Consider the following 27,579-nt stretch of genomic DNA (forward strand, 5'->3'; position numbering starts at 1 on the left):
AAATAATTAAAGTTAAGATTATGTTTCATCTCTGATTAGATTTATTCTAATACTAAGATTTTATACAGCGTACATTGCTAGTACAGAGAATCGTATTTTTTAATTGTTTCTATGAGAAATTATCTCTCGATGTTAAAATGCACGTTGCTAAAATAGCGTCGCGTGACAGCGCGTTCATATTAATTTATGTTAATTTTTTTAATTGAACGTGAACAAAACTTGCTCCCGAGCAACCTGACCCAGACAGCTTATTTAATTGCTCGGACTTTCACAATTCGGTGAATTCTTTGTTCGTAAATTACTGGTAATTTAATCTTAACACAAACAACTTTGTTTCTGTCGATTTTTGTACGTGTCAGAAACACGGGGGACTGAACGGTGCGAAAGTGACTCGGCTAACGTTTCGAATAAATGACGTAATGATCGGACGGATTCGTGGTAATTGCGGACGAGCGGATAACAAATTAACGCTGCTTATCGCAAGCGGCAGTTACTGCAAATAATGCATTTGATCAACCGGAACAGGTTTCGGGCACACGCAGCGACGAGCTCCGTCTTTTCTTTTCGGCCGCTCAACTTTAACGGCCGGCTCCTCAGTCTTTTTCTTATCCGGCGTTAACCCCATTTCTTTTTTAATTTCCTACAATCACAGGTGATTCTTTAAAACTGTCCGTGATTCTATTAATCTTAAACTTTGACACTTGTTTTAATGTACCTCTATAGCTTTAAGGATCGGATAAAGTGGCCTCACACTTCTCGACTCTTTCAGAACTTCGTCGCCGTAGAGTAAAATTCTTTGATTGGCTCTCTCGATTGCGGCTTTAGTCTCTTCGACTTCGAAAATTTCCTTTTCACGTTCCTTGTCGACTTGTTTCTCCTCCTGGTGATTAATATTAAAATTTACAAAGATAAATAATTTTATCAACATGGTTAGAATGTTTTTTTTTTCTTACAATATTTTTCCTCAGCTCATTTGCATATTCTAATTTTTGCTGCCATTGTCGTTTGCGCTCTTCCAAGTCGATCCGCTTGTTGTACTCGTCTCTCTTAAATCTCTGCATCATCTCCCAAGCTCGCAGCTCCTTCTCTTCTTGTCTCTGCTTTGTCTTTACAGCCACGTCATGAAGTTTATATTCTTCCATGAGAGCGCGCATTTTCTTTTCTCGTTCCTTTTGTGCTCTTCTTTTTTCCACCTCAGCCGCCTCTTTTTCCTCGACAGCTTTTTTCCAGATTTCTTGCTCCTTAGCCTCGTGATCTTGCTGTATAGATGAAACATATTGATCCGCTAAAACAAGAATCTGTAGTAATTAGGTCTGTTTTCTTTACTAATGTTTGCTGCATAAAATTTATGTTATTTGAAGCATTATCAGACCTGTAATCTGCATTTGACGCACTCTCTCGTCTTTCCGTTTCAAAGCTAATGACTTGCGAACTTGTTGTATTCGGTCCTTAGCCTCTCGATAAACTTCCAATGCTCGATCCTCTAATTCTTCATTGTGCTTCAATTCCAGCTCAAATCGCTTTTTCTCTTCTATCGCTTCCTTGAAAAATTTCTGCAGTCTCTCCTTTTTGTTCAATATCTGTAAACGGAATATGCAGTTAAAAAAAAAAAAAATTAATTAAAATCAACAAATCCTTTCGAGATTAATTTTGTTATACATCTTGCATCTCTTTCTTCTTCGTAAGTTCTATATCTCGGTTCGTGTTTTTTAGATCCTCTCTTTCTGCCTCCATTTCCTTTGCTGCTTTTAACTTATTGTCTCGCTCGTTCTCTTGAATTCTAATTTATAATAATATTAATTAATACACGTTACAGTAAGATATTAAGAATACAAATCTTTTTTTAAATAACAATTTTAGAATTTCACCCTTCACGTCTTAAAATTTATATTAAAATTAGAGCGTTTACTGTTTCGTCAGGGCACTCCTGTAATCTTGGATTTTTCTCCCTCGCTCTTCCGCTTCTTGTTTCTTCAGTTCTTCGAATTTTGCGGCGTCTGCTTTAATCGAGTTAGCATATTTCACATCCTGCTCCTTATCCGTCGTTTTAATGGTCTTTTGAAACGCCACTTGAGCGTCCAGCTCCCTGAGACTCTGAAAAAAATCGTGATAGACTATTTTGAGTTTAATTAACGGTAAAGCCTGGCGTAGGAATTACGTGAACACTTCTCTCATGAGAAAGTACCTCGGAGACGAGAAGAGCGCGATTAATCTGTCGGCACAAAGGCCTCTTTTGCTGGAGCAATCTTCTTGCTTGCTGCACCACCTCCGTACGTTCCGCCGCCCTTTTCTCTGTCATTTCCTTCACGAACGTTCTTCTCTCCTCCTCGGCTCTCTGTTTCTTGGACAGTAACTCTTCTCGCTGCCTCACCTTTATGTTCTATTATCAAATTATTTTCAGCGGCGTTATCAATTGCCGCTGTGTAAAACAGATTTAGAGTAAACACTTTTGCAAACGTCTGTATCTAAAAATTCAACCTTTTTCTTTTCTCGTTTTAATAATTACATTTTAAAAAAATTACGTAATAATAAAAAATAAAAAATTGAGAAGTTAGGTAAATTAAATATCCCTTGTGTTTAATTTTATAAATATTAAGTGTCCAGCATACTTGTATCGTGTTGCCCCACGTTTTACTTTTTTCGTAAGTTGCTTTTCTCATCGCCGCTAGCTTTGCAGCTTTTTTCGCCTGCTGCACGGCTATTCTGTCTTCCTCTGTAACGCAATCCATGATACTGTGGAAAGTGTCCTTAGTCACTACTATCGCCCGAGTTCTTTCAGGTGTCTGCAAACACGCGGTTTAATTTTTAATAACGTCATATGCGGAGATTCTATGCGAGCTCAACATTTCGGAAATAAAAAAACCCTCACTTTGATATTTTCGAGCGTCTGCCCGGCCTTCGAGAGACATGTGGCACGCACTTCCATACGAGGTGTCCTTTTCCGTATCATTTCGAACAAAAAAGATTTACGAGAGCTAGCGGGAAGAATATTTTCAACGTGAAGTTGGAAATCCTGAACTTCTGCCGAAATAAATCACGAATAGCACAAACGGTTGACATAGAAACCAAATAAAAGCGATCAATGCCTGCTTCGCAAAAGAACTAAGTAGGTAGATTCCACGCCGCATTTCTTCGTAGTTCAAGAACAAAAAAATGAAAAGAGTTGTTTGAAATTACGATTACGTCTTACGAATCGGAATTCTAACCTCGCGTGGGATCGTCAACATTAGCTTAGGCGTCACAGATTGTTATCTCATTGTCAGAATCCTTGTCAAATTATTATTCGAGCGAGAAGTTTCTACTTTCTCGTGGTCAGTCACTACGATGCCGATATTACCAGCCTCGTGCTGGCGCTGTGGTTGCGCGGACGCGCCGCAAGATGACGGCGAAGCGCGGCCGTGCATCCGTGGTGACAGCACGTGCTACAGCTGAGTGGCGGTTCGGTTATCGGGAAAGTGAGTATAATATTGTTGTGACCGAGTGATTTTCCTGCTTTTCCCTGTGCCGCCGCGACCCCGTCGCGTCCGAAGACATCTCGGGGAAAGCTCGGGGACGCGGACGAACGCGTACGCGTCGGCGTGGCCTTCTCGCGTCGTGACGCGAGGCTGTTCGCGCGACGCCGACACGCGAGCGCGCGCGCGAGTCGACCGTTGCACGGTCCCTCGGGATTATCCCGCGACCTTGACTGATCTCTCCGGAATTGATTGGTTGACAGCCGGCGAGGTAAGCCGCGGAGTAGTAACCGGGATGCCGGGTTTCCGGGCCGTGCGGAATCGCGAGTTAATCGCGACGATCGGGTACCGGACTCGATCCCGACGACGCTAACCTAAATTTCTCACGTACTCGATAATCCGTCCCGACGTGCGATCAGCCGTTCGCCACGTCGACGACGAGTCCCCTCGATCTTTCCGTTTACTCCGGGCGGCGTCAACCGGTTCTCGCGAGAAACCTTTTTCGCGTGGACGGCATCGGAATAGCCCGGGTCGGTTTGTCGTTACTTTAGCCTGCGCGCGAATTTTGGCGCGCGCGGTAACGTAACACGTTGACCACGGGGTCGTTGCGCCGAGGACGTAATCGATAAAACGTCGATGAGAATTCGCGCCGGGCCGCACTCGTGCACTGACTGCCGGCAATCAATAAAATACTCGAAACGACGGCGCCTCTGTAAATTCATACTTTTCACAGCTCGCAGATCCCGTATTGAAAGCACGAATCAGACGGGAGTGCAGTTGCGTGTTACGTTATCAGCTCGGAATCACGCGAGTCCGTGGGCTTTGGTTGATACAGCCAAGGCGGCGATTGATCGCCGTATCGCACGGAAGTTTTGAATACCACGATCCGATTTCAAACTCCGAGATTGCAGCCGCGATCTAATTTTAAGTACACTGCACAAAAGAAACGTTTGTTGGAAACGAAATTTATTGAACGATAAATCTTAATCATTTCCGAAACAACGTTTACGCGCCGAAGGATATTTTGCAGTTTATCTTGCATATAATAATACCTTACTCGAGTCACGTTTGTTAAAATAAATTTCGTAAATTTACGTATGATGGAAATATTGAATATCATCTACGAAACGGTGAGATTATTTCTCGTTGAAAACTTAACCTTTCGCGATGTTTCGTACAAACCCGTCTTTGTATACAAATTTTGAAGGCCAATAACGAATAAATTTACACGTCGCGGGATGTTAATAAATAAAATCAGATAATCGTGCCATAAAGTAACGGATACGGACTACATTTGATCTGATTAACCCTTCGCACCGGAAAGCTATTCATTCGTAGTGTGTCGCGCCTCATTCGCGTCGAAGGTGAATGTAGAATTAATTACTAAATGCAAATATGAATGTTACTAAGAAAGAGCGGCGTGGCTGATGTCCTGTCTTTGCATTCATATTTTTTATTACATAACGCCTTGAGAAATCGAATACCGTACGAACTGCCGCGTTGTGCTTGATAATAAAGTAAATAAAAAGATAATAAAGTATAAAGCTGGGATTTCCGAACGACGCGCGTCTACAAAAATTTAAAAAAAAAAAATTATTTTGTTTTATAATTTTTGACCAATGTTTTTCAGTGGCAAATAAATAATTGTGATGTGTTCTCAGGTAGAAGACAGTGCCAAGGAAGGATTCCGAAGGATGTGCTTGAGGGATACCCGGAAGCTGCATTAGGGTGAGTGACTTTTTGGATATTTGATTAATTCTTTATTAATTAAATCGTGTGAATGCTTATTGCTGATATGAAACATGTTTATTAAAAATCTATCGTTTTCTACGCCTACTACGGTAAATATCACAGGTACACGTTTCTCTATCACAAAGTCCTCCGCTCAATCATTCATATATATATTTATATATATTCGCGCTACGTGATGCGAAACGTGCGCTTCCGCGGAATCATCGAAATTGCCATCTCGTAAGATTATTCGTCGCTGTTGTCCCACATTCCCGTCCTTTTCGACCGGTAGAGACTTTTTACAACGACGTTACATCGGTGAGAAAATAAAAAGAAAAAAAAAAAAAGAAAAAACATCCTCGATAAAAGTATGAAATAAACAATAGAAAACATCTAACTGTTGAGTAAATTAAAGCTTTAGCCGAGCGCGGGCGCAAATAAAACTACGTATCGAGATCCCAGGGCTGTCCGACTTCTGCGGAACGTTGATCGAAGTTCGCTGGTCGCAAAATGTGACGAGGGCACGGTATTCGGCCTCGAGGTACGTCCGCGTCGGTTGCCCTTGAGCAGGTTGAATTGCTTCGCCCTTAAGTCTAGGTGATCTTAGTATCGCGTAGGGTAGGACTCTTCGCTCTTCTCGCGAACGTCCGTTCCGTTCAGATCACAGACGAGATTGCAACCCCGGCGTCGATAGTTTGTGAATCTTTTAGATTCGAGATCTCCTTTTTCTCGCCGGTTTACTCAGAAACTCGAGCGAGCGCCAGGTCGGCGATTTACCAGGGTCGCCAGATAGGTTCGTTCGGCTTAGCCACTTGGAGAAGACCTTGATGGCCTTGGGAGACGGCGTCGATGTCGGTTCGCACCGGGGACGGCTGGCTGGACGCTGGCGTCAGCGGCATCGGGTATTCATCGGCGCTGAGTTCGCTAGTGGTCGAAGGCGATGATTGCGGCGCGGTCACGTGGATAGTCAATGGACCGGTCTTGTCCATGGAGTTGAGCTTGTGTCCGAGATGCGTCATTAGCTTAGTGCCGAGGGCGACGTCGACTCCAGGAGTGGCGGCTAGGCAGCGGCTGACCTCGTTCGCACAGTGCGTATAGCCGGCGCGGAAACGGTCGGCATCAATCACCGGGTTCGCGGAGAGACGTTGTTGACGCTGGAGCTTGTGCAGGTGACGCACCGTTAGTTCTAGAATGTCCGCCTTCTCCAATTTCGCTACGTTCTCGCCGTCGCCAGCCAGCGCGGTCACCATCAGATCCTTTAGCTCGTCCAAGCAACGATTAATGCGCGCTCGGCGTTTGCGTTCCAGCATCGGCTTCATCACCTGAGAATCGAAACGAGCGAATCGCTATAGATCGACGTTGCACTTGGTATAGATTAGAGAAGGTTTTCGAGAGGTTTTTTTTTTTTGGTTTTTTTTTTGTTCAAGATAAGGAGACGTACAAAATTGATTCGAATTATTCCAAAGAAAGTCGATAGAAATTAATTCGCGTCGATTAAAGGGAGCGTTTTTTTGAGATATTAAGATGACCACCTACCTTTCGATACTGATACGTCCTGGAGATCGGCTGCTCCTGCCCGTCAGCGATAATGATCTGCTCGTGCATTTGCATGGTTAATCCTTTTCTTGCGACACAGTCAAAAAACTTCACTAGATAGCCGGTATCGGCTTATCGCGGACGCGACTTCCTCGTATTATCACACCGGTTCGTCGAACTCTAATCGTCGCTACGATTGCGAGTCACTGCGGTTGGCGAAAGGAAACGTGCGTGTGTCTGAGCAACACGTCAGCCTCCAGCTCGACCTTCGAGTGAACACGAACAGAGCGTGATTGTAGCCACGGTCGGGCGAGGCCTCAACTTATATAGCCACGGGCCCTCGCGTGGACGGAGCAAGGGGATACATGGGGCCACATAGTGGGGGACAGGCCTTCCGTGGGAACGGTCCGTAGAGGTTGGTTCCCAAGCAAGCACACCACCTGTAAGCGGCAGCTGCCAGACACGCGCCCACACCAAGCCATCGTCACCGTTCCTGCGTCCTTGTTGCACCTAGCTGCGGCGCGGAGTCGATGCTCTCCACCTCGGCTGATCGTCGACGAGTGGTCGTGCCACGGTATGCATGGCTCGTAATCGTCGTTCGTTCTCTCTCTCTCGAACCTCTGTCCATCTATCTTTCGTCCCCTTACTCGCCTCGCCATTTTACCGTCTCTATTTCTCTCTGTTGCTCATTGATGCGTATTTCCACGAGCGCTCATACGGAAGGACTAGATCTCGACTGACGTCCTCCTCTCCTTGCCTCGGGGCAAAATAGAGAGCTCGTCTCTCTCTCGCTTGTAAGGTGCAGCTTTTTCCTTCGCGGTCGCAGCTTCCATGCTCGTGCTGGATCTTCTTATCGTGATTCCGCGGCTCTCTTTCCCCATCTCTTCTTCTCGTAGTTTCTTTTCTCTCTGTCTTCTTGCTTCTGGTTCTCCCGCTACGGCCGATCGAGGAGCGTGCTGGGCACAAGTCCGGCACAATTCCGGCGCGTGATTGCAATCCCACTAGCTACACGATGTTCAATCGTGTGCCGTGCGACTTTATACAAGTGTACGTGTGTATTCCTGTAGTTTGTCCGGTCCGGTCAACGCCGCGAAATGCTATCGCGGCCATCGGTGGCGCGATTGATCGATCGTTTTACGCGTATTAAACGCGGGGAGGGAAAAGGTAACTCGCGGACGAGCTCGATAAAACTCGCCGGTGCAAAGAGGCACGACAAATCGGTCACTATAAAGCCGGTCCAAAGCGCAACGCGATTAATTAATCTTGTTCTGATTTTCTGTCTTCGTTTTTTTTTTCTCCCCTCCCCCCCTCCTCCCCCCAGAGGCATACGCCGGTTTTACGGCGACGAGTGAATGGGATCGTAGAGCGAATCAGATCTCAATATAATAATTCGATCGTTGTACTTTATCACGATTATTACGCTTGGGAAACAATTTACCTTTACGCGCCACGCCTGTTCGACGTAAATTATTAATTGATCCTTAAGATTTATATTGATTTAGAGATTGCCTGTTTTTATTCTTTATTTTTTTTTTTTTTTTAAGCCGATTTCTTTCGAGACACTAATTTCGGCTAGCCACTGAATTATATCTCGTGCAGCTTCTCCTTTCTCTATCTTTGCTGTACCTTGCGCGTTTTTTGTTTTTTTTTTTTTTTTTCTTCTTTCTCTCGCCCTTCGTCTGCTCGTTTTTCCTCCACGTCCTTCCCGTGCCCGACCGACCACTTCTTATTTCGCGGCCGGGGCTCGGACTTAAACGTCGTTCGCACCGAATAATTACGCATGCTCGTTTCGAACCTCTCCCCGTGTTCCGGCGATCCTAGCAATCTCTTCTCCTCCCTTTCGTCTTCTTTGTCCACTGCATCGTAATTTTGATCTCTTCCTTCTTTTTCGTTGTTTAAATCTCTTGCTACCGTGACTTTGACAAGGTTGCTCCCGTTTTTCTTTCCCTTTTACCTCTCCATCTTCTGTGCGGGCTTTCCTCTCCTTGTTCTATTTCTCGGCAGTGCTCTCCTTCGTGTACCGGCCAATTGCGCGTGTCGTTAACGAGTAGTGGTACTCGGATAAAATCAGGCGCGATCACAAGATAACGCTGCCGGTAACTCGTTTCCTGTCTCGTACGCCTGCTCCGTTATGTCGATCGGATGTCTTCGTTCGCGCGCGATCTCGTGGGACCTAATTAGCGTGATGTTGCCGGGATTTAAGTGTCGGGAAGGCGGCGCGATGTAGATGTAACCACGAAAGTCGGGTGCGTTCAGTGAAAGCGGGACCGAGTACAATTTCCGAGAAGAGCTGATGACGCACGAGAGGATGACCTGTCTCGATTATCGGACTTTTCGGTTACGTTCGCTCAGCGAATTTGTCGGAATATATTTTCGATATCGCGATTGGAATTAAAAAAGCAAAATTGTCGCGTAATATTAAAAGCAGGTATTTAAATTCCTGCATTCCCTAGGCCACCACTAATTTATCAGAAAATAACGTGCGCTCGGGTATCTAAAAATACATCTCGGCATTTTTTGTATACATTTATATTCAAATATTTGAGCGTCGCGCAACGGATTACACGAAACATCGTGCAAACACGCGAAGTTACATGGAAATAGATAGCATGTCGTAATCGGAAGTTTTGCCTAATGTTCCGTAGTGCTTGCACGTTCCGCCAAATGGACTTTCTACACGTATAATGCTTATTACGTCATTTGTCGAGATTGAAATCGCAGGATTTAATAGCGATTTAGTCGAAAGTTGAGCCGAACGAGCGATTTCGCTAATTTTCACGATGCCGCTTACTTTTGATCTTTATTTTCGTAGTAAAAAAAAAAAAAAGAAAAAAAACACCATTCGAAAGTTAAAAATATTTGCATACAAATATGAAATGTATGTACATTTCGAAACTACGTTTCATTCAAACAATTATTTTGTCGATTCTCTTTGTTTTAACATGCGCGTTTATAGATTATATGTCACAGAGCGGACAAAAAAAAAATAAAATAGAAAAGACAAGTGTTATAAGTTTTTTTTTATATTGTAAAGAAGAAAACCATTTATTATCTCAACCACTCGAAGCGTAAAATATTTGAATAATTGGTTTTACCTGATGATTATATATATTTTTTTTTATTTCGTCGGTTTTTTTTTTTTTTTTTTTTTTTTTTGCAACTTGTACGCGTGCAGAGTATTCGATCCGCATTTGGCAAGTTTATGCGCGGTTTATATATATGTCATAGAGGAGTCTTTATGCAGTAGTGTTTTGTTTACAGTTTTATTGTATGTTATTTTTATGCGAAACACGAGCGCACGCTTATGCATATCTCGAGGGTGTCGACGGACAATTGACGGATAATAGAATTGATTTTGCGTCATACTCTCGGCGCCTTCGACACGTGCTCACGCCGCAGCACGTGGCGCGCAAAACTTAACTCCCCGAACGAAAGGACGGAAGCGCAATCGGTTAGAAATTCACAAAAAAAAAAATGTCACACGAATCGATGAAAAATGTTTCTTTATTATACGGTAACCCCAGCCGATGTCTTCGAGTCGCGGAATGTCACATTACTTAAAAAAATGATTGAGCCGCGTTTATTAATTATTTCGAACCTTGATTCCGCAATGCAAATTATAATGAAAAACGTGTTGTGATGAACTTGTTGACGTCACAGCGAGTCTCGCGTATGTTAATCATGGTTTATAATAGTGCTTCGTGGCACAGTCGCGATGCCAGCGGAATCGATTATTAGCACACGTGTTGTAACAGCGTCCCGACTAAAGTTCCCGTCGTTGCGGCATCGTTGTACACCCGACAGATGCGGCGGCGCACGAATTTTCTCACACTCGCGTCGCGGGGTTTTTACTTTCCCAGGTTCTCTTGCTCGGTGCACACACGCGTGCGGGGTCGTGGGCTCGCGTGCTCGGAGAGATAGAGAAGGAGACTTATTAGTAAGTGCATCAGCTGTTCGTGAACATATGCCACGAGTCGTTTGGCTCGTGCCAATGGAATCATGATCTCTAACCCCGAGGTTTGCCTTCCCTCTTACATTTCCGGAATATCAACCTCTCCCGTAATACCGTTTCGCACGTGCTGACTCGCGCGTGCAATGCTCCTGAAAATAAAGGTCAACATTAGGGACCACCGGCTTGGCAATAAACAGATATCGCTCGTGAGAATTTCCTTTACGTACTTCCGATATTGATTCCACTTGAGGGCGCGTGGCGAAAAAAAGAATATTACAAATTTACCAGTATATTATTAACGGAGCATCAAGGATGACTCGTGGTTTACAGCGTACGTCGGGCGATTTTAAAAGGTACTTACGTGATGATTTTGAATTATCGTGAGAACATAGCCGAAATAAACCGAGTTATTCACTCGTAATCGCCAGGAACGTTTCGGGAGTCATATTTTATCGCGTGTACAGTTAACGCCGCTCGTGACATAATACCAACCGACCCTCTTGACCCACTGCGTATATGTAAAGTAATCGTAGAGATGCATAAGAAGCAACCGCGGTAAAGGGGGGTGAAAAAAGAGGAAGGTGAAAAGAGAGCCGGGACATTCTCACGGCGCGGCAGGATCACCTGGAATCGCGTGTGTGCTCGAGTCGCCGCCCGTGCACTTTGCCCTATTTAAATGCTTTTTTTTTTTTTTCCTTCTTTTTCCTCACCCCGATTTCTCTTCACCTTTCTTTTTCAACAACACCGGCGTAACGCTGCGCGGCACGTGCTTACAATGCCGGCACACGCCAACGTTACTTCCGTATGCGCGGCCTTTCACGGCATCTCGACTATATCCGGTAGAACCTGAAATCGGCCGGCTTCCCGCGACCTTCGACCTTTCACGGTGCCCGTGACTCGTGGCGACCCGTTCTCCGTCGCGAAACTGAAGTGGCCTTCAACCGGATCGAGAGGTTCAACTCGAAGTTTGTTATTTGCCAGTGAATTTTATTGCCCACGTTATCGGCCAAGTTCTCGATAAAGTTTCAATGAAACTCGTTTAAAAACGGATATCGGGATCGGATGAATGAAACGAACGGGGGAGTTACGCGCCGAGAAACTTACGCCTGGAACAACGCGTCTCTTTGGCACGTGCGTCAAATAGGCAGATAATGAACAGCACTGTATCACCCATCGTTCACGTGTCTGACAATCGTAATGTTCATTTATAGACTGTATACGGTGTAAGATACAAGATAAAGTTCATTGGGAATCGAGTCGTAGTAGCGCCGGATAAAATCTTGCTGTACGAACAATCGTACATTAATCTTTCGAAAAAAAAAAAAAAAAAAAAAAAATTTCACAACTCGTTGCGAGACACGGCGAAAATGTTTTTACGCGGTGGCTCGAAATCGATTTAAGAAGTCTCCGGATTCTGAGCCGGTCCGACCGTCGTTTGCGGAGCGAAAGGGGGGCCCCGAAGGCGTCTTTTGTGGGCAGTCTCGGGCCCTAAGATTGCGCACGTGCTCGGCTTTCCCACGCGTATAGCACGCAGCCGGCCTGTGCTCGAAAGGGAGAGGACATCGAGACGGGAGAAGGATGGGGCGCACCTTTAAGGCCCCATTGTGCCGAGCACGGGTCCTGAGACAGTGGAAATTGAAGGTCTTCCCGACGGTCCCGCACCCACCGGGGGCTCTTGGTCGCGTAAAATGACAGCGCGCGCGATTGCACGAGGGTAGCTCTCGATTAACAAACGATCCCTAACCGGCAAAACACTTTTAGCGATTAACGATACGGAACGGATGGCGCATCACGCGGCCGGACACTCGTTGGCGATAATAGCGGAACGCGTGGCATGCATTATGAGTACAGTAATGACAGGTTGACGTAGTACGCGCTCATCGTCACTTGATAATGCCACGCTGAATGTACAATTCATGGCAGAGTTATATTCGCAATCTTCTTTTTTCACGCGTTTTTTATCTTAATTATTTTATTATTTAATTTATTTATATATTTTTTTTATCTCGAAGGTATCAACTTGATAGAACCATAAAGATTTTATTTTTATACGATATACTTGAATTACGGGCGCTATAAAAGATTGAGAGATAATTTTCACCCGTTGAATTTACTTCGAGATAAGTTCGTCTGATGAACGAAGGAAATACGCGATCGTTAATTACTTGACAAGACGTTGCTAAGGAAGTGACTAACGACATTAATTATTTTACGAGACATTTCTAAGGAAATGACTGACGGGAAATAAAAAGAGAATCGTTAAGCTGGAAATCAGAAACATAAAACTTCTCTCCTTTTTCTCGGGCTGAATGGCGGATACCCCGTTTTCAAGCTCGTACAAATCGTCGGCGATATTTGATTAAAGAGTGGACGATTTCACATCGCGAGGAATTCCGTTTGTCATTAACGATCCTAGTCGTTCAATCGTAAGTCGTTCCTATCTCGTTATTCGTCTCATTAATATGTTTCATATTAAAATATATGTAGAAATTGGAATTTATTTTTTTTTTCCTTCGTTACATTATGACGTTTCTATTAAAGAATTAATACAAGTATCGTCCCCAAGTACAACTAAAAATCTAGGATTGAAAAAATTTTCTTGACGCATTCGGTGACATTTTTTTAACGCGTATAAAGGTTCAGAAGCAACGGAAATTTTTCTTTTCCTCGGACATTAAACCGCATGACGTGGCTTTTAGCAATGTAGACGTGAGCCTAATTCGAACGAATACTCGAGTGGACAACCTGTGAAAGATTTCTCGTATCGGGCAAATTCCAACGTGGCCTACTCATCGTTCTCATAATTTTCTTCGAAATTGAGATGAGACTTTACAAGGAAATCGATAAGATGACTGGCTGGAATTTTTAATGCTCGCTCGATGAACGCCGGTCCTAAACTTTGCGCGTCACATAATTATCTATCTTGTTCACCGACGAGACCCTTATTCCGACGTCCTTTTTAATCTCATTTCGATTCCTCGTACGATATAGATTAAATGAGCTTCGAATGGAATAACAAAATTGCCGGACTATCGATCGTGAGCGGAATATTGTGAAACGTCAATTTTGAAACCGGTATATGTGACTTTGATAAAGATACACTTTGATCGAGGCCTTGTAACATTTTAAAACATTTTGACAGATTTATATTACTGTTATCGCATGTATTTTCGGCGCGAAATCAAAGTTGTGGCTGATAAAAGTTATTCGCGAAAGTATTTATATTTAACGAAAAAAAAAAAACGCTCGCAAACTTTATTTAACGTGATAACGTGATAACAGTTTGTTCCTCTTTTTTTAGATTTAGATAAAAATTGAAATTAGATTGAATAAAAATATTTACATGAATAAAAAAATAATTTTATACGAAATGAATATTTTATAAAATATTTGAAAAATATATTTTTTATTATGGGTCTTGCTAATTAGAATAATACCACTGGTCGTTGTAAATTAACTCTCGAGTTTTACCGGTTGATCGGCCAAGTTTCATCGAGATTCGAGATTCGAACAAATCCGTAAATTCAGTTCGTGTCACGTTCGTACCGTGCAATTTTTTTTTTTTTTTTTTTTACGTTCAGCCCCCGACACTAACCGTAAGCTTAATTTCAATACTTTCATCGTCGCCGGCACCTTTCCTCCTCGCAGTGAAACGCAACGGAATGGCGCGTAAAACAGCCGTTTCGCACTCGAGCGCAACGCGCGCGTGATTTCGCTTTTAATCGTGCCGGAAGCCCTCGTTAAGGGGCATCCGTTAATTGGTCCTCTGCCTCGGTCATCGGGCAAAAATTATGTACCTGCCTCGGCCGCGACGTGCATACGAGGCCTGCGGGCACCGCGGCTCCTACACGCGCGTGCACGCATACACACGCGCCCGACACACGCGCGCATTAATATACCCGCACGAATGAATGGCGCTCGGTCTTCGCTGCCGAACGGGCGGACCGACCGGACGAACGAATGGAGGAGAGAAGAGCAGGCGTATCTCTCGTTCCCGGACTCCGAGATCTAACTACCACCTGCCTCATTTTCCCACGAGCCCCGAGCAAACCTCTCGAATACCGATGAGATAGACGAGGACGAATCGCTTGTCGGTGGGACGAGGAGAGGCCGAGCGCGGCGCGAGGCAACTAAACGAGGACGGAGCGAGATGGTGGTCTCCACTCCGGTAAGCAGGAACGAGATACTACGGAGGTATAGGCTCATCGAATCGCACGTGTGTGCGCGTTTGTATGCTCGCGCGCGCGAACGCGGGGGTTCGGGGCGCGGGAGAGGAGATCTTGAAACGTTGGGCAGGTAGAACACGTGCTGGCTGGCACGAGGTGAGTCAGACGCGCGGGAATATCGGCTCGCGCTCGTCCTACCTCATCTCACCCCTCGTCCTCGCTCACCCAAGTTGCGTCGTCCGCACTTATCTGCCTGTCCGTTCCTTCCGTTTGCCTCTTGTTTGACAGATCTCTTTCTTGTAGTAAAATAAGAACATTCGCAAGTCGGATCGCCTCGGTATTCTAAAAAATTGTTACAACTTTTGTTCCCTTTTCTCTTTTTTTTTCCTTTCTTTTTTTTCTTTTTCTTTTTTCGTGTTTTATATTTTTTAATTTCACGAAACGACACTTGCAATAAATAAAGATGTTCGTAAGACCGCGCCGAGGGCTTAACACGGGCTAAGTTGCGTGCGCTGCGATTGGAGGGAATGCCATAACTCTGGTAATTACGTGTCGTGTATCCCGGGCGTTATTACGCAAATACACCGATACAAATACGCGCCAACGTGAGGTGCAATGAAATATTCTCATGTAGATCTCCCAAAGAGATAATGCGCTGTCGTGTACTCTCCTGCGAACGCGTCGATTTCAAAATTATAAGAGCCCGCGAGGGATTAGCTCTCGCGGTAAGAAAAATTTCAATTATCTCGTTGACTAAATCTCCTTCGGCACGATATTATTTCCAAGACCACTCGAACGGCTCCGCGCGCTGATACGCGCAATCAATATGCAGATCTTACAAAGTCGAATCGAAGTCCTGTTAAATTATGTGAATATAAATTCCTGTTAAATCTCAGTTAATCCTCTTTGGTTTTAGTATAATAAAGGGATTTTAGAACGAATAGTGGGATAATATATTCGAGGAGAAAGAAAATGTCCAAGGACACACCTGTCTTTATCGTATTATCTATATCTCTCATCGGATTAAATAAGTTTTCATAGATTAACCAGGGATGCCCTTGATTAAAATCTGTCGCGTCAAAATTTCTTTTCTCAACTCTTTCCCGCCGTGTCCCGATATTTTTGTATCGCTGTCTTTTAAGGATATTTATTTCCACGGCGTCGCAGCAAAGCCGCCTTATTATTGCGTTTGATGTGTAAAACACTGCGGTAAAAGCCGTTTTTTAAAAACTTACTGACGTACGTTTTCGACCGAAATGGTATAATGTCCAGCAATTTAACGGGGTTTTTTTTTCTTGCGCGACTGAAGACGAGGTGCATCGCGTCGAAACTTATTTAATTCGACATCACGAAAGCGTCGCGGAAGAAAATCTCTTTGAGGAGGCACGCGAGGTAAACAGCGTCGTTAAAACGGTAAGAGGGACCCGGCTATTAAAGCGTCGATAATTGAATGGAACCGCCGCTCCGTCAGTCATCAATATATTATTGCTGTGCCGATCGATGGCGGATCGTTCTGACGGCCTGAGGACGTGAGATGACGTTGCGAAATCGGATTGCTGTCCTGCACATTTTTTTTTTTTTTTTTTATACTTGTGCAATCATTTATTGATGGGTAGATTTTATTTCACGTGAGGAATTTCGCTTAGGACATACTTGGGCAATGTTTTTTTCGTAATTTTAATCTTCTTTTTTTCTTTTTTCTTTTTTTTTTGCGCACAGTTAGGAGTAATGAAATAAATGCTATGAAAAGAAATTGCACGCGGACGTCGGAAGTAAATTAATACTCTAGACAAACTGTGTAACGAGGCAGCAGGCATGGGCATCTATTTCCGTGCAAAGTTTATTTACCTCTCATAGCGGCGGAGATATTCGCAATTATTTATCAAGGTCGAGTGCGTTTTCTTCTCAAATAACTTACGGTGCGCGCATGTGGTTGTTGGAAATTAAATGTGTATTCCGGATTAAACTCGGTCCGGGTATGAGACAACGATTAATTGTTTCGCGCAACGTCACGGTAATTATTTCAACAGGATCTGGATCGAGAACTCGCCTCGTAGGGCCGGTTATCCTGGCTAATTCAATTTCTCACCGTCATGTCGATTATACAGTGGACGTAATCTAGAAAAGGATAACGAGTACCTAAATTGAGATGACTTAATTTACGCCGTCAATAAATCGATCATCACTTAAGTGCAACACTTGGTCGCGTTAAATTTTTTGAACTTTTCTCTATTTATATACTCTAAGGGATAGAATAGAATTAATCAAACGCAGTGGTCGAATTAATTTTTTTTTTAAATTCCAAGTTAATTGTACGATTAAAAATGACACGATAATGCAGCCTGTCAATGGCAAATCGAGCGCATATGTGGAGTCCGAAAATTCCCTGGAATTCGAAGGGGTTCTGGCGTTATTAACGGCCGCTTATTTTTGTCGTTCTCGACGTGCTCCATATGGCGATACACCACGGGTGGCGATAGTATTCCGTATTATAAGACGTTCCCCACAAAGCGCCATTCACGATTCTGCATTTGTCTCTCGTGTGAACCGCGCCACGGGAGGATCCGGTCGTCGTTGTCGTCATCGCCGTCGCATTCCTCTTCAAGATTTGACGCACGTGTTATCGGCGTCTTTTAGACACCAACTCCCTTTCGAGAGCCACAAAGCGTCCTTTCATTGCCTAATTAGGATGCTTTCTGGGCGCTCTTACGTGGCGAGTGCGCCTCTTTGATGCCGCCTCCGCCGGCCTGTCTTCCTACATTACTGTTTTCGGATTGATTAACGAGTTGGAAAACAGCCGTTTTTCAGGCTCTCGTCATCCGTCGTTTCCTTCCGCCTACAATTATCGCCGCGATACGTAGGATCCGCAATAAATTTTTTTTTGTCTTGGTTCGAATCTTACGTAACTTTACGTTGTCTTAAGCTGTTAGAATCGCATATTTTTTAATTGCAAGAATATGGAATATACTATTATTAGACACGTTGATCAAATGCTAAATAGTAAAAAAAAAAAAAAATTAATTTAACGTTGAATTTTTGCAAACTAATGCACTGACGATATAGTGTTATCACGCGTGTGCAATTGCTTGCCCAATTCCTTGTGGCGGTCTCGATATTTTTCCTTATTAGACGTTGATGTGGCATCTTAGCACGAGCCTTTCCTATGTAAACGTAACAGGACCCCGTACGGGTGTTTCTCAGATCCGCTTCTCGAACGGCTTCGTTCCCACACTCTTGGACACTATTGAAACGCACGTCGGAAGAATTCACCCCTATGCGCACCACGAAGAGGGTGGATGTCAAAGGGCCCCATAGAAAAAAATTAGAACCGTCCTCTTTTCAGGAAGTCTCTCTTTCTCTCTCTCTCTCTGATTTTTTCTTTCTGTCGAAGCGTGCAAAGCACGAGCGGTCTTTTGAATGGTACTACCGTTTCCGCGTTTCTCAAACTTGACCCCGTTACTACAAGGATGCCCCCTTTTTCCTCGACTTGTCCCCCTCGTCACGAAAAATACTCACCCCTTTTGTGCCGGGATCTTGTTCAGGGATGACCATGCCGGTCCGTTCATCGTGTACATTTGCATTTTTCTCCGGGGTCGTTTGTCCGAAGAGGTCTCCCTGGAATTTTTGGGGGGTGCACGCAGGTGCTCCGATTTTTTGAAAACCGCGCACGCACGAGTTATCGCGCGTCACTAGCGTATCTCGGTATTAGCAATATAAAAAAATAGTCATTAATTAATTGCCGCGTGGTACATGCGTTTATGGTAGAAAACAATTGTTGAAATATAAGTATATATTACATCTTTAAATAGATTATTTACGTTGAAAAGTGATACAAAATGCAGGTGATTCGCGAGGGGAGGAAGTCTTGCCTCTGGGGCGACGTGATTCATACAATTACGGTGCGATCAACAGGTAGTTGTCCACTCTTCTAACTTACTCGAGCTCTCTCTTTCTACCGGACACGACGCATTATGTAAAGGTTCGTTAGAGCAATTTAGGGTGACGACGGGACGAAAAGAAGGGGGACGGATTTTTTACATGTGTGCGCGCGGACGCGCGCAAAGTCGCGTATCTCTATTACGCTGATTTATCGACGGCAATTTTTCGAAGCTATTAATTATGCACACTTAAACGACGTTTAACGCTTTTCACGGGATAACACAGCTGTGTGAGGAGTCAAGTGAGGTTTAAACAGCTGATTATTCGCGCCGCGCGTTGTCTCGGAGCAAGCGATATTTAAGGAGAGAGAAATCCCTCGAGAGGAACCCTCGAAAAGTCAACCCCCCCGGGGGGGAGGAGAGCGAGATAGGGTGCTCCTATGAGGGGCTCGGCTCGTAGGGCATGGCGCGAAAAATCAGCGCGCCGAGCGAGATCGCCACGGGCGATTGTAGAGCGATCGCAGTTTTACACACCTAGTCGCAAATAAGTGTGTGCGAGGCGCGCATTTAGCGCCCGGGGCTCTTTCACGATGCACGCTTATGCGAAGATATCGGCAGCTGGCCCGGAATCGTGAGAGACTCGGGCAGATGGCCTGCCCTGAAAGTCCTCCACGGCGCTCGCGTGTACGTGCACACGACCACTAAGGATTCCTCGCACGCCTTCCTAAGGAAGGAACCACACCGAGGATGTTTCCCACGGACTCCTGCAGCCTTCCCTCTCATCTGCCGTATTACTTGGCCCTTAGGAATATGCCCCGCATTCTGCTGACGTCTTCTCGCTCTCCCCCGCTCACTCCACCCTCGTTCGCCGTGTTCGCGTCTTAGATCGGGGGTGTCGACATTTAGCCGCCACTTCGGAATATATTACGATCGTTATCGATCGTGGATTATTGAATGACGCGACGCGAAGTTCTTTAATCTTCCCTGCTTCTCTCTTTCTTGCGCTTTCTTTCTATCTTTTTTTTTTTTTTTTTTAATTTACGTAATATTATTTTATTCTTCCTTCTTTTTATAAAATAAACGTGCGTCAGAGTTATTCATACTAATTTAGAGAGAAGTGCAAAAAGTTGTCGGTATAGATCGACTTAGTGACTCATCACATTTTTATTACGATCATACTTTCCGATTAAAGATTAAAAGAAAAAAAAAGGAAAAAAAAAAGAAAAATAAAGAAAAATAGAACACGCGCGCGAATGTAATTTATTATCGCGAATACCTTGTGAAATACACAGTCATCCGAGATGCAAAAAGATAAAAAAAAGTGCCACGTGGGGTACCATGTCGATACAAAGTCGCGGGATTATATTATAAATGCGTTTCCTGACCGCGACGCGTGCGAATAGGAATATCGACGTGTCTGATGCGTAAGGTGCATATCGCACGCGTACGTACTCCCTGCGGGTTTCACACGCGTCATGCGTACACACGTGCGGACCCTCGCTCGAGAGCCGGGAATTAAGTGGGTGGCTAAGATTGGGTCTCATTTACTTTATTGTCTGTCCCGCTCCATCTCGTTTACCTCGTTCTTTCGATCCGACGGTCACTCTGCTCTCTGTCTCCCGTTTGTCCGGCCTTCTCGTGTGGGAGCAAGGAGTGGCGGACGATTAAGAGAAATGACACGGTCAAGGAGCGAGACAGACGCTGATTGCGGAAGAGACCGACATTGCCAGTGCCGACTGAATGATGCACACTCACGCTCGTATCTAATCGTTTTTCACACACATCGAGGTTTCTCGTAGGCGCAGCTGGACGTACAAGTGATATCACCGTGTACGTCAGATAAAATAAATAGTTCGAGAGGTTAAATTTATTTAGCTTTAGGAGATGCTATCAATGTCGGTGTATTTTTTTATTTTTTTTTTATTTTTTATACGCTCTTTCTTTCTGCACGATTATTCAGTGTAATTATTTTGGAGGCTTATCATGTTGTAACAATCTATATATTTGTTGTAATGAGACTTTATTGCATTTTAAGAATATTCCAAAGCTTTTTTTTTTTATTTTATTTCTTGTAGCCGGATTGTGTTAATTAGCCTTGTGGTGCAGCGTCGTAATTAGCATGGTCAACAGTACTTCTATAATCAATGTACACTGTTCGGCTCGATAGCTACACGAAAGATTATGGCAGATAGGCAGAGGAGCTACCTGATCCAGTTTTAATTTACTGTTTTCCGCAATGGAACTCGCCTTTTCGATCTGAGATTACCCCGGAGTTGCACGATACACGTGCTCAGACCGGATAACGTTAATTGCTTCAACGGGACGATTAATTTTGCAAAAACTGTACCTTCTCTAGTTACGCAGACGCAATTAGAAATTTACGACGCGGAACGAATTGTTTATTATTTCGTTGATATCGAGAGGAATGATATTATTAACCCTTGTTTCTCACGTTTTAAGCTTGCAAAGTTGCAACATTTTGCGGTGTTTGCTCGAGAGCTGCCGAGACGTCAGAAGCTCGAAATAAGCACGTACTTTGCGCGAGATGAAAAATCTATTATTGCTTATAAATATTTATACATCTCGTTAATGTAAATTTTTGATTTATTGTATAATGCGATATGAACATCATTTTATAATGCAATTTTGTAGGCGTTATCAGTTTTGTAACGACGTGGTAACTAACTTCCGTGATTAAGCTGTCAGTACGTGAGCGGCATGATAAGTATGATACACTCAATGCTCGTCCCTTTAGGTGTCGGAAAGAAACTTAAAATAAAATTTAATTATTATTCTTTTTTTTTTTTTTAACTTTATATCGGCGCCGAGGGTATGTTAGCTTTAGGATTTTTTTTACTCGAAAGTAAAAAGAGTTTGTTTAAAAAAACTCGAGAATTTATAACGACTATTATACTTCCGTAAAAGGTGTTTCCGCAAATGGCAATGCGACACCAAGATTTATCGTGCCAAAACTCTCTCCCGCGTCCGGGGATCGATCTAAATTTCTTGTTAACATTCCGAGGGTGGGTCGATTAATTCCGCCACATATCGGCGGGGTCTGACAGAATGCTTAAATCGTTCACGCGTGTGTCGCGAACAAAAAGAAGAAAAAAGGAGCACCTATCCGTCGATCCATCGCGCGGGCAGTTTTGTAAAGGCCGGCAAGGCCCCGAGAAAGCGCGGCAAAAGAGCGCGCACGTGAGTGCACGTGGCTCGACGATCGTTCCCGATTCCCCGCACACGCGTGTACGTGTGCGTATGCACATCACGGAGGCTCAGGAACGCCCGCCCTACCTACGTCTTTCCCCGAGATCTCTCCCACAAGGTGACAGCGACGTGTCTCCCTACCTCTCTCTCTTTCTTTTTTTTTTTTATTTCGTACGAGCGGGAAGACTGTGGGAATTCGGGACATGTGCGTGCCTATACACACGCCACGCTTGTGATCCGCGCAAGGGAAGGATGGAGGAATTCTTGTGGTGTTTGGAAAGAGAGCTCGGGCTCTGGTAAAAGGAGGACGACCGATGGCGCGAAGGGTGGAAGGACGAGGCAGGGATGGGGAAGGCGACCGGACCTACGCTGTCCACGGCCGCCATAAGGCGGCGGCGAATCCATGGGAATATCGAGCATGTGCATCGGAGGCCCGCTCGTGGGCTGCACGAGTTATACGGGCTCTCTCCCCCCGCGTTCCTCCCTTTTTCCTCAAACCTCCGGCTGTTCTTTGCACGCACGGCATTCCGATGCGCGCACGGAGATTTCTTTTTCAACACGTGGCTGCGTTAAGAGGACGACGTCACCGGCGTCCATTCTGCCCCCAAGCTCGCGCCGGCCGCGTGTCCGTCGCGCGTTAACGCAAGGGTTCTATCGTTATACGAGTCTTTATTTAATTGACTAAAATTCTATACGTATATTTTTTATAGTTTCACCGACGCGTTAAAAAAAAAAAAAATTATGTTAATTTTTTTATTAGTTTATTAATATTTTTTTATTGCTCAATTAAAAAAATGTGTGCTTCTTTTTTTTTTTTTTTCAAATATCCGTAGTGTTTTAATTATCATTAATATCGCTACTTTTAATAACTTCTTTAAAACTGCCTGTCATGTGGCTCGCCGGCGGTCGTCTGGGTTTGAAGAGATCGAGCGAGAAAGGGTTATCCGGTGTCCATTCATCGCATCTCTACCACGGGATGCTGGGCCGCGCGCGTTCTCCGGGATGACTTTTTTCGCCGGGAGATGTAGTGGGGAAGGTTCTGTCGGCTTCAAAAGTGGCTACTATGTGCTTGTAGCACCTGACTTATAGCGGGCGTAACATTAGCTCCGCTTACTTTCGGGATCGAGTGGCAACTCGGTTCGCCTCCGGGTTGCTGCCGCGCGTTAAAAGTTACAGGAGTCGGGCCCGGAAGTTCCGCTCGTTCATATATAAATCTTGATTACAAATTGCAGCCGTTACGCATTGCCGGCGCGGAAGCGTTCGCGCGAATTTTTATCGGCCCCAGGCCACGCGATTTCATTTCGTTTGCACCGAGCGACTTGGCGCGCTCGTGCATTATTTCTCAACGTTTGATCGATGTATGACGAATGCCTCGAGAATAATCTTAAGCGATGCAAAACGGGTATAGCATTATTCTCAAGAAAGTAGAAAAGTTACGTCACTGTTATTTATTAGGTACTTGAAAATTTTATTATCGCGTGTATCTCAAATTTTAATTATGTTCTTTATTTTGCAACAATAGTTTTTTTTTTTTTCTCTCTTTCTCTCTCTTCCTCAAAATTATCGTTTTTACAACTAATCACTCGCAAATATTACCCAAAGATTTGAAATTTAATTATGTATGTCGACCAAAAGTTTTCCTCTGACGCAGCCTCGTTGCTGATCGCGGGCAAAGAGCACAGTAATACATGTCGAGTATTTTCGGCATGAAATAACGCCAAAACTATTTCGTATGCGAAAGCGGGTCATGTGGCGGCGACGTTCGTTAATTCGATCGTCGGTGCCATCAGTTTCTCCTTGCAAAATCTCCCGCGTCAATGAGCGATGGGATCGATTTCCGCGTGGATCCCAGAGTAATTATGTTCTCGGCGTGAGTAAAAGACGTGCGTACCTGCGGGGCAACCTTTTGCCGGACGCGCATTATTTGTTGTTAGGAAAGTATCGCCGCGAACGCCCGACGGGAATTACATTGACATAATAAATCATTGTCCACCGCATTTACAGTGCTTTAGTTACAGTGTCGTGATATTTTTCAACAGATTTCCCGGCGCGGTACTCGATTATTCGATAAGTCTAATCTCATTGGAGTCGTTAATGACTCGCTATTAATATTTTTTAATTAATGAATCGATTCGGAAGTCCTCTCTTGTGACGAGATGCAAATTGCTCCTGCACATTTAAAGTAATTTCATTGTAATTACGCTAATTTTGCACGTTACAGCAAATTATGTAAAATAATGGATCAATCATATTTTTAGTTTAAATTCGATTTACATGTACATTATTGAAGTTTTTTTCCCTGCGCGTAAATTAAATTTTTTTTTTTTTTTTTTTTGGAAACGTTCAATTAATTTGTCGTACAGGAGTTTTTTTTTTTTTTTGAAGAAACATATTTTCTTGTTATTTTTCCAACGGTTATTGATGCAAAGATGTTAATGCAAATAAAGTTACGGGTTGTAAGGGTGTCGGAGAATTAATCTGTCGCTACATCGGGGAACGGTTCGAGGCTTTAATCGACGGTGAATATACCGTTACATTTTCCACATATCTTGTTTACGACACCACGCGGACTTATACGAAACGACGTAAGAGAAGCTCGTGATCTGTGTGCAAGTACCGCCGAATTTATTGACGGACAGCGTCGCCTCGGGTATAACGCGATAAGAATCGAGGTTCCTTCAAGAAAACAGAGTCGGTCTTCACGAACGACGGAGGCTTGCCGTGATAAATTGCCTCATACTTTATATACGCTCTCTAACTAGCGTATATATTAACTTTCGACCAACAGCGAGGCGCGAGACGGAACTAATTTTATTGACGAAAACGATGTTGTGAATAAATTCTAGATAAATAGATTCTACAAAGATCCTCAAGCTTGACGATTTACGTTTTTTATTATGATTTGTACTAAATTTTCCAATTACAATTTTGTACGGTCGCCCGGGTATATAATTTGCCTAATATGTCTCTATTACCGATCCCGGTCGATCCCTTGGAACCGCGGGGAAGAAACGTGGCGAGGGAAAAAAGAAAAGAAAAAAAAGGGCAGCGCGAGGTAGGCCCGAGCCACGTTCCGTACACGTTCCGTGCACACGACCGACCGATCCGATGCGGCACCTCTATTACAATCACGACGCACCGAGAGCTAAATAGAAAGAGAAGCGAAGTCGCGGGGCTATCGCGCGCGCGCGCGCGTGTCAAAGGGAGAAAGAGAGAATTGTCGCGCAAAGAAGACGAGATGAAAGAGAGGAGACGAGAGCCGTAAGCGGGTTATGGTCGGGCGTATAATACCGCGCCGGCATGTCCTACACGTATATATACCTATCTCTACCTATACTCTACGCGCGATACGTGTACGTCTTATAAATACGAGGCAGTGCGTGGCGCACTCGAGAGAGAAGGTGCGTAAGTCCGCATCTGCCCGAGATTCTCACGCGCGACGCATCTGTCTCAAGTTCCCACGAGAAACCCGGAGGCCCCCGAGAAGGAGAAGCCGTGTTGCCCGGGAGCAGGCCGCGAACCGAGAAAGTTTCGTCCGGCGGACGCGGGTTGCCCACGTGGCGGCGACGCGCCTAGAGCAGCCACCGTCTTTCCCGCCGCCACGCTCGTTAAAGTGTCAGATTATAGGAAGAATGTATGTACGATCTTTCTGTACCACCGTCTCGCCTCACTTCTTCCCCATTCATCGTCTTCTTTTCCTTAACCGAGAACGGCTTGATCGATTTTTATTGAGTCTTCCTTCCGCCCGCCCTCGAACGGACGCGTGTCGCTTCGTTTCTTTAATGAAAGCGAATGCGACTCCGCTCATGTCGCCTTTCCTAATTCGTTTGCCTGGAATGCGCTGAGGTATAATATATACCCACGGGAGAGCCGAGGGTGAAGGTTGTTTTCCAAAACGGGATAGCGTCAAAAATTAATTTTGGGATAAGTTAATAAAGCTCTCGTGAGGCTGAATTAATTTAATTAATGAAATACGATGTAATCGTGTGACGTATATCGAAGGTCTCGAAATTAAAGATATTCTTATGTTTTTGCAGTATAATTGCGTATTAAAGGATCCCCGCACGGGATGACATGCGAACCTGCGTGTATCGGTATGCAATTACTAAACGCGCGCGATTAACCTCGATTTTTTTCAAAATCGCGTATCGCCTTAAACAACGTCCAGGTGCTCGAGTCCAAACTGCAATCACGTTTTAAATTAACCCGCATTAATCCGTCTCCCTGGTTTAATGACACATCGCATCGAGTGTCATAAGTAATTATCTCCTGAAAGCCGCGATTTTTCACGCAGCGTGTTAATAAGCATCGTAAGCGAGCGTACGTACATGCGTGCGTGCGCGGGCGCGTGTGTGCGACGCTTATGAACATGTTGGTCGATTGAAATTGCGTGATGAAAACGATATCCTCCGATAATTGAAAATGAAAACAGGGACGGTTTTTTTTTTTTTTTTTTTTACGAATTTTCGCGCAGAAGCTGTTGTCAAGCGGTTGAATACTAAGATGGATCTGCTTGTTAAATTAATAGAAAAAATCGTGTTTCACTGTTTTAATTAGCAGTTTCGCGGGGAAGTATCAAAAACGTTAGACTTATATCTCGTTGATATAAATGCGTATAGACGGCGGACGTATCAAGGCAGCATCATTTGATATTCGTTATGACGTCTGTTGTAACGTTTTAAGTAAATTGCAGCGGGAACTGAATGCTAATATGATTCTAATAGAATCATGCTGGGACCCGATAGAAAGATATAATCGCAGAAATCTCGAGGCGTATGATTACACGTTTGCAGTATTGAAATCTTTGGTATCCGGTAATCCGCTTGAACGTTGAAAGGATACAAGGTGATAATCATGCCCGTCCGCGAGCTCGTCTAGCTTCCTCAAAACAAGCACGTTAATTAATGCGTTCGAGACAGCGATCAACAGGATGGCGCGAATCTAATTTGCATCTAACCGCGCGCGCTATGGTGGAGGCACGTGTGTGCGTAAATATCAACCTGACGCATTTCACATATGAAATTACGTAACGAACGTCGATTTGTTTATTTTTCGATTCGACTTCTTTTGCGTTTTACCCTTTTTCTTTAAATCCAGCTCCCGCTTGCGCAATAAAATCAGCGCGTTAAAGAAGCCTCGACAAATTTTCCATGTCCTTTTGCGTAATTGATAAATGCAGCTTAATCATTAACTCTGACCGTGCGATTTTAATTACACGATACGCCACGCGCGTGATTGCCTTCGCGGGTAGATCTCCTTGGGTTCTTCGCGTGAATTATAAAGCCCCGCGAGAAAGCACGCAAATTTATGGTCAAACGTGGGCAAAAGATACCGTCCGTGCTTGTAGGTTTCTATCGTTTCCATTTCATATTGGAGCGCAGAACTAATCGCCGACAACATCTCGCATTGCTCACCTCCATCCATCGCGCTGCGTCGTATTGCATCGGTACCGCGCGAAAATGATATATCGAGTGGCAGCCTTGAGATACGGGCTTCCTGTTAGCCCTTAATCACATCGACGAGCTGAGTGCTCAACTACTAATCGCTTCTCGGCAATCTACTCGGCTAAAAATTAGCTGAAAATATTCCCAATTAGCTTAAAAATTCAACAAAGATTTTTTAAACATTTTTTCCACGCCGGCATAAAATTGCTCGAC

At 44.3% G+C, this 27,579-nt stretch overlaps 3 protein-coding genes across 4 annotated transcripts in view; 1 reads left to right on the forward strand and 2 right to left on the reverse strand.

The window, feature by feature from the left end:
• LOC139108833 (tubulin monoglutamylase TTLL4) overlaps positions 1-27,579 on the forward strand; it is a 117,375-nt gene that overhangs the window by 5,201 nt on the left and 84,595 nt on the right. The window contains exons 1-2 of one of the 2 annotated variants that reach the window (XM_070667433.1): positions 3,384-3,455; positions 5,114-5,180. The gene's annotated coding sequence lies outside the window, so the exon portion shown is untranslated. Of the gene's footprint in view, positions 1-3,383; positions 3,456-5,113; positions 5,181-27,579 lie in introns of those variants that run through there. The other variant, XM_070667434.1, reaches the window with a different exon arrangement.
• LOC139108834 (cilia- and flagella- associated protein 210) lies at positions 41-3,260 on the reverse strand. Its single transcript, XM_070667435.1, has 9 exons — positions 2,870-3,260; positions 2,610-2,783; positions 2,186-2,380; positions 1,910-2,094; positions 1,660-1,780; positions 1,373-1,580; positions 954-1,285; positions 716-880; positions 41-640 (listed from the first exon to the last, which is right to left on the reverse strand). The coding sequence occupies exons 1-9, from the start codon at positions 2,948-2,950 to the stop codon at positions 491-493; spliced, it is 1,611 nt and encodes a 536-aa protein (XP_070523536.1). The 5' UTR covers positions 2,951-3,260; the 3' UTR covers positions 41-490.
• LOC139108843 (enhancer of split mgamma protein) lies at positions 5,046-8,362 on the reverse strand. Its single transcript, XM_070667455.1, has 2 exons — positions 6,720-8,362; positions 5,046-6,505 (listed from the first exon to the last, which is right to left on the reverse strand). Exons 1-2 carry the CDS (start codon positions 6,792-6,794, stop codon positions 5,957-5,959), a joined length of 624 nt encoding a protein of 207 aa, XP_070523556.1. The 5' UTR covers positions 6,795-8,362; the 3' UTR covers positions 5,046-5,956.

Source organism: Cardiocondyla obscurior, linkage group LG16 (genome assembly GCF_019399895.1).
Source record: "Cardiocondyla obscurior isolate alpha-2009 linkage group LG16, Cobs3.1, whole genome shotgun sequence".
NCBI classification, from domain to species: domain Eukaryota; kingdom Metazoa; phylum Arthropoda; class Insecta; order Hymenoptera; family Formicidae; genus Cardiocondyla; species Cardiocondyla obscurior.